This window comes from Pundamilia nyererei, unplaced genomic scaffold (assembly GCF_000239375.1).
Source record: "Pundamilia nyererei isolate P.nyererei 1_Seehausen unplaced genomic scaffold, PunNye1.0 scaffold00238, whole genome shotgun sequence".
NCBI lineage: Eukaryota > Metazoa > Chordata > Actinopteri > Cichliformes > Cichlidae > Pundamilia > Pundamilia nyererei.
Genome location: NW_005187639.1, coordinates 507,274 through 514,896, shown reverse-complemented (window position 1 = coordinate 514,896; position 7,623 = coordinate 507,274). Strand labels below are relative to the sequence as shown.

Sequence of the window (7,623 nt, the reverse complement as noted above, 5' to 3'; positions counted from 1 at the left end):
CTGACTAGGTTACTTTTAAACATATAACACTGTCAAAAGTGTTAATTTAACACTCAGAGGTGTGGACCCATATAGTCACTCGCCAGTGTTAATTTAACACTGGAGATTTTGCTGTGCAGGCTCATGCTGTTAGTTATGTTTCTGCCAGTCATTAAACCAGCCTGTGCTTCATCAATGGTATCATTAAGTGCACATTTTAATTTTGTAGCCAAACACATTATTTTATAATCGTTATTCAGCAGTGAAATAGGTCCAATCTTCTATCAAAAGGGCGTCTTTTTGAGGTTTAGGAATCAAAGTAATTAGTCCCTGAGGAGGGAGCTTTTCATTATCAATGCTTTCAGTATATTCTTTATGTAAAAGCGTGAGAAAATAATTTGTAACATTCAGAAGTCCACCCGTCCCTCCCTGGACTCTTATTAAGTTTCATTTTATTAATGGCACCTTCAATGTCTAGAGTTGTGATGGGAGCATCACACATGGTTTTATTATTGTCACTAATTGTTTTAACCTCAGGAATGATGGAGGTTTTCCATGGCTTCTGTAGACAATTAGATTTATATAAAGTTTTATAAAAAGTTCACAAGTCTTGGAAATCCCTCGAGGGTCTTGTGACCCATCTGAACACAGTTTAGTCGAGCTGCCGAGAGTTTTGTTCTGCGTCTTCAAGCCGCTTCCTTCTCGCCCACACAAAGCCACCTTTTGCCTTGTAAATATTTATATTATCTCATTTTAATTGTAGAATTTGATGTCTGTTCCTGTTATCTTCAGATAAATTATCAGGTAATCTCGACAAAGTGATATTTTTAACTATTTCAGCTGAATTCAAATTTCATGACCTCCCAATTTTTACAAAAAGCATTTTCAACACATGCCTTGTCCCAATACTCATTGTTTTAATTTCTTTTACCAAAGAGTCCTTCGGTAGAAGAGAATTATTTAATTTCCAATATGAATTCACTCTTACACGGTTTACTGGCATACAAACATATCTCCAAAAAAATAGTTTTATGATCTGTCAAGGGCAACATTTTTGATGTAGAAACATATTCGGATAAAGGATCAGAAATTAACCAACAATCAACACGAGACTGTAATGAACCTGATCTATTTTTCCATGAAAATTCCTTAATCGTTGGATTTTTGAATCTCCAGATATCAGTTAGGTCTCTTTCATTTATAAAATTTAACATAAAATTACTACTATCCTGACTTTTACTTGGCCGTCTATCTATCATGTTATCAAGTGAATGATTCCAGTCTCCTAATATAATCTTTAGATGAGCAAATTTACTTATTAAAGACTCAATTATTTCATTTACTACAAGAGTGAAGGTTCTCAGTCATCCAGGTCATCGTAGTCTAAGGAGCTTGGAAAGAAAAGCGTCTGGACTTCTGTAAGTTACTTGAAGACGTTTCACCTCTCATCTGAGAAGCTTCTTCAGTTCTAAGGTCAAATGGTGGCGAGTCCCCCCACAGAGGGACAAAAGGACCCCCTGATGATCCTCTAATCACATGAGCCAAGGTGGGAAACTGGGTGTGGGCCCCAATCAGCCAGAGTTTCGGGTGAGCTCATTGTGAAACCTGGCCCCACCCTGTCATGTGATGTCCTGAGGTCAGATGGCCCAGGATGTAGCCGGTGTATCAGAGAAACTCAGGAGAGTTTTCTCCAAGCACGACATCCCAGCGTACTTCAGACCCAGCAACATGCTCAGACACAAACTGGTTCACCCCAAAGACAAAACTCCCTGAGATAAAGTTAATAGTAACCTTCAGGTCACTAGCACTCTTCTCGATGTTAGCTCCTTGCTTTTCGATAGCCATCTTAATGCTTTCTGCCGTGTCGGTTTCCATCACTCTTTTCTTACCAGAAGGTTTTGACGGGGAGGAAACAGGATAAGAGCTCTCTCATTTGAGCCCAGGTTTTTTGCCATCACGTACAGCTAGAAGTGTGCACCTTAGAGTCTGCTTTGCTGTTTTTAAAGGAGTTTTAAGACAGAACGAGTTCTGTAGCAGACCGTTCACAAGGCCGCCATCTTGGCCCTCCTGGGCTGCATCCTCCTGAGGCCGCATTTGTAGACTGATTACGTCACAGCAACGCAACGAAGGCTGTCCCAATAGACTCCTCCGAATATGGCCGACAAATGCGTCCTCCTTTTCCCCGAATTTGAAGGATGGGTCGGGTGTGTCCTTCGTGGCCCACCATATCCCAGAATTCATAGCGCGGCCCAGTCAAACTCCAGTTTCCAACAATGGCGGCAGCTAGTTAGTTTTAAAATTACTCTTATTAATCTTTCTTAAACTTAAACTTAAGATATTTTCAGGCGTGAAAGTAGCTGCGTAAACTTCAAATATCTGCTCAGTTTATCAAAACACCGCATATTTGTAAGAGTGCACCAACGTTTTCTGAGACGTCTGTTACCCACCAGCTCGATAGCTGACCGGGGCGAGAACGGCACAACTCCCGGCACATCATGTTAAACACCGTTTTTCAGTGTTTTGTTTGTTCGTGAGTAAATCGGTTTGGCTGAGATTAAAGTTATTAGATTAGATAAAACTTTATTAATCGGGTGGGTACCTCCTTGGTTTTCACACGACTGATTAAGCAGAAGTGTGAGATGGTCGAGAGTTTCCTCCAGTGTCCTGTTATATTTTAGACAGCAAGGAGCAGACGGCCGAGTTTATTAAACTCCACGAGACAGCGGTGACGCTAATCTGAAGGCTGGACTGTCCCATTTCACAGCCGTTTACTTCCAGCCTGCCCGACCCTCTGAGGACCCGGCCCACGTAGACCGTGAAGGCCGGATCCTCAGGAGGATGCAGCCCATGAATTTGGACACAGCTTGAGACGCACAACTACAACACGGGAAAGACCCAAGGAAACTGAGTTTCCTAGCTGTCATAGAGCGAGGGGCGGGGCACACCCTGGACAGGTTGCCAGTGTGTCACAGGGCCAACAGACAGACAACCATTCACACCTATGGGCAATTTGGATTGATCAGTGAACGTGTCCCCACTAACTGCATGTCTTTGGACGGTGGGAGGAAGCCAGAGTACCCAGAGACAACCCACGCAAACACGGGGAGAACATGCAAACTTCACACAGAAAGAGCTGGCCTGATGGAGGAACTGGACTCAGGACCTTCTTGCTGTGAGGCAACAGTGCTAACCACCGTGCCACCGTGCTGCCAAGACTAAAACCAGCAGAGTGAAATCAGACAGTTGTACTTTTACACAGTGAAAAATAATATTTACACTCTAGATGTAAGAAGCAGCTGCAAGAATGTACAACACAGAAATATAGAATTTATCCAGCAGGGGGCAGCACAACACCTGTTTTATTATCCTTTATGTAGGCTTCAATGAGTGTGTGAATAGAATAGAATAGAATAGAATAGAATAGAATAGAATAGAATAGAATAGGCCTTTATTGTCACTGTACATGCACAGTACATGTATAGGTGTTCCACACTGACTGTGACAGAGTAAAGAACAAAGTGCTTGGAAAGACTGAGCGATGAGGGCGGGGCTCCGATCGGTGGGCGGGGTCCGAGGGGTCACCTGTGATGGTTTACCTGAGACAGGAGGATCTGACGATGTCGTCCAGGGGTGGCAGAGGGCAGCTGGGCGGTGTTCATGACCCTTTGTGCAGCTGATTGTTTATGAAATCAAAGTTATCAAATAAAATATTCAAATTATTATATTTTAAAAAAGATAAAAATTTAGATGAAATGAAAAGTGTCATAATATGGATTATAAGATACAAATGATAAAAATAAGGTGTCGAAATTATTAATCACACGCTGTCAGATTTATAGGATGATCAGATTCAACATTTTACACACTGATTTACAACAGAGATGCAAAGATTTAATCCAGACTCACCAAATGACATCAATGTTTCCACATCTGGAGAACAGGCTCGTGTTGATGACATCATCTGTGAGAAAGCATCACAGCATCGTGTTTCTGATCTGTGGATTCGTCTCACAATCATAGTGGACGAGACGTCAGAGAAGTGACTCCGGCCTCAGTCCATGAAACCTCCAAACTTCTCCTTCATCATAAAAGATTCACTCTGTGGGGACGACCTCGAGTCCCCACAGAGTGTTTGAACAGATTTATGTCCCCACAATGTCAGTAATACAGACACACACACACACACAGACACACACCCCCGGGCCATAGACCATAGCAGGCCATAGAGGAGTCCCAGCATGCATCTCTCTGTTCGCCTTGCAATTCAGCTGGAGTGTGTGTGTGTGTGTGTGTGTGTGTGTGTGTGTGTGTGTGTGTGTGTGTGAGTGTGTGTGTGCGTGGTCGGTGGCCTGGAAGCTGAAGGGATGCCTCCTCACGAACACCAGAGAGCAAAATGAAACATGGAGGTCGCTCGTGTCTGACTTCATGTTTGCAGCTGAGATCAGACTCCAAGGACCTGCCAGTGACATCACACAAAGAGGCGGAGCTGAAAGAAAGCGGCCTCTGCTCACAGAGGCGACCATGTTGTTATGTGGGGACCTCCCTGCTCAGATGGCGGTGCGGGGGCCGTCCACGTGTTTCACGGTGAAATCGTAGTTTTAGTGCCTGAGCGGCAGAGTTCAAGCGGGGGAGGGGTTTATATCACCCTTCCTCAGAGGAAGGGTGATATAAACCCCTGCTGAGTAGGTAATAAACGGCACGTGGCGGTAGGGTCCCCCGCCTGATGGAAACCTTAAAACCAAGGGGCGTGCAAAAGAGGCCGCCCATGGCTCCTCGCTCCAGCGCTCACAGCCGTGACCCTCGCAGTGGGAAGGAAACTGAGTGGCTGCTGATTCTGAGGAGGTCAGGTTGGACTTACCTGAGTGAGCTACCTTTAGCTTCCCCTGCAGTTACTGCCCAACAATACAGCTCTCTGATTGGATGATCTGTCAAATTAATTTTGGCTGCTGCAGCAGGTGGACTGAGATCATGTGGTGAACACACCTGATGACATCACGGCGTGTTAATTACAGTGTTATGCAGTGGGTAGGTGGGGGACTGGAGCGGGGAGGGGGTAATGAGAGGTTCAAAATGCATGTTTCTGTGGCAACCACATGAAGGATGTGTAGCTGCATCTGTGTTGCCGTGGTAACTATCACGGCAGCGATGCAAAGCCGATTTAAAAAGAGAAAGAACCAGAGAAGAAGAGCAGAGCGCTGGGTTCTTCTTCTGCTGCTGCTCTGCGAGCGCTCACACAGCCCTCAGCGTGCAGTCAGCACACTTCACTGCATATTCACAGTTTAGGAAGACGTTCTATAAACCGAACCTCTGAGTTCATCTAATGTCCACATGAGGGCAGCCTCCGGCGGGCGGAAGTTCCTGCTGGACTAACTACGCTCCTATCACCTGCTGGAGTCATTGCTTGGAAACGAGCACCATCCTAAACCTTCAACGGTCCAATCAGCACGCAATAAAATCATGTGAAGGTTGTCAGAGTCGTTTTTAGTTATTGTTTTAGGACAGTGGTTCCCAAACTCTTTTTGCTAGGCCACCCTTTGTTTTACAAGAAAATCTACGCAGCTGTTTCTAAGTGTTTGGACACGTAAAAAATGTTTCAAATCACTGAAAACTGAGGTTTTTAAACTCCTTTTTTGCGTTTACGTGGACGAGGAATACAGAGTTGGTCACGCAGCGTCAAAGCTATGTGTCTTTTTTCACGTCACGCTGTGGCCACGTTATTGCTTACATGGGATGAGTTGCAGAATGATAGAGACGAAATACTGTTAATCTGACTGTCTGCAGGTTTTACACGCAGTTACTGTCCCTCCGTTTACAAAGGCAGAGGCGTCACGGTGTCATTATTTTACATGTAGTTGTTTTTTCCTGTGTAATAATGTTCAACATTGCATCAATACATTATTCAAAAAATGCCTCTCTGTGCAAAATGTGTCCAAAAACATAAACAGCTGTGGGATCCTGTTTGTCTGTGACAGAGGGAACAAACCGTGGCAGGATCAGCCTGATGTTATTTGCATCCTGCTGTAACTTTACTGTATAAAGAGCAAACATCTCCAACATGTCAGGAGCAGTTAGTCATTACAACAAGTGTTTGTGAACTAAAAATCAAGAATGTGGGATCCTGTTTGTCTGTGATTTAAACAGCCCAGCGCTGCTCCTGATGCAGGGAAACCAACCCTGCAGGGAGACCTACCTCAGCACCTGTGCAGGTGAAGCCAAAGGGCAGATTTGCTTCACCAGATTTTCTAGTCTTTGGCTTAGAATGAAGTTGGTTTGGAAACATATTCAGCGACGCTTCATCTCCTGCTTTGCGTTTGTGTGGGAGCCCCGTCAGAAACTTGTCCATGTACCAGTGTCCACGTGTTTCACGGTGAAATTGTAGTTTTAGTGCCTGAGCGGCAGAGTTCAAGCGGGGGAGGGGTTTATATCACGCTCTTTAGGGTTAGGGGTAAGCGCTCTTTTTTCTTTCTTTTTTTAAAAATTCATCCCGCCCCCCGCCCCACACTTTGGGAACCTCTGTTTTACAAGCAGGTGGAAGTCAGGAGGCTGAGCACACAGCGCCCCCTGTTGTTGTCCTGACTGTGTCCATCCTTTATATCCAGTCTGTGTAAATATGAAGCCTCCTGCTCACAGATGGTCATTGACTATGTTGATGACAGCCGTGATTTTGGATCCTCCATCATCACATCGTGTCCTCCTCACGCTCAGCATGGAGCAGCTCCATCTGTTGATGAAGGTCATGTGATGCAGATCCTCCCAGCAGCCAATAAACAGGTGACACGTCACGCTGGTCGTTAGATTTAGTGTCGGTGTCATGCTGAACATTTTCAATAAATCACTGAAAAACGGACAGACGGACGTGAACGCGACGGGATTTCCGACGCTCGTGCCCGTGCTCCTGTGGCTGTCGTTCCCTCTCCTCCGCTTGTGAACGCGCGGGAAGCTGGGAGCGAGCGTCAGTGATCCAAGGACAGAGCAGAGGGGCTCGTGAGCATCAGGTCACCTGGAATTCCGCGAGCGTACCGAAACGGAGGAGACCCGGACCCGGAGCAACAGCACCGAGCCCGGGAGAACCGGGCTGTCCGTGACGGTCCGACCCGGACCCCAGCGATCTCGGTGTCACGGGGCTCCAGCGGCTCTCTGTCATAAACAGCAGCAGACTCAGACCCACGGACACACCGAACCGGGCCCACGGAAACACGGGAGGACAAAACAGAAATCAACAGGAGGCCGAGTAACGGATCCAGAACCGCAGGACCGGATCAGTGAGTGTTTATTGTGCTGTAAATGTGCTGTATGAATGACCGCGGGCAGAACCACGTGACTGTTTTTACACTTTATTGATTCGTTTGGGTTTTTACAAAAAATAAAAATAAATAACAAGATCAGAGGGAGTAACTGCAGAGTAACTGAGTATTTTTGTTTGAGTACGGCTCTGAGCAAAGCAAGTGTCCTGCAACGTGACACAAACTGGACCTGGACTCAGAGCTGGTCTCAGATCTGGTCTCAGACGGGACTCCGACTGGACTCAGAGCTGGTCTCAGACTGGACTCAGACTGGACTCAGACTGGACTCAGAGCCGGACTCAGACTGGACTCAGAGCTGGTCTCAGACTGGACTCAGACTGGACTCAGACTAGATCAGTCT

The 7,623-nt window shown here is 45.9% G+C and overlaps 1 protein-coding gene across 2 annotated transcripts in view; it reads left to right on the top strand.

The window, feature by feature from the left end:
* Positions 1 to 6,741: 6,741 nt before the first annotated feature.
* grin1b (glutamate receptor, ionotropic, N-methyl D-aspartate 1b) overlaps positions 6,742 to 7,623 on the top strand; it is a 68,727-nt gene continuing 67,845 nt past the window's right edge. The window contains exon 1 of one of the 2 annotated variants that reach the window (XM_005749168.2): positions 6,742 to 7,241. In XM_005749168.2, the coding sequence (XP_005749225.1) occupies position 7,241 (1 nt within the window). In that variant the 5' untranslated portion in view covers positions 6,742 to 7,240. The remainder of the gene's footprint in view (positions 7,242 to 7,623) is intronic. The other variant, XM_005749169.2, reaches the window with a different exon arrangement.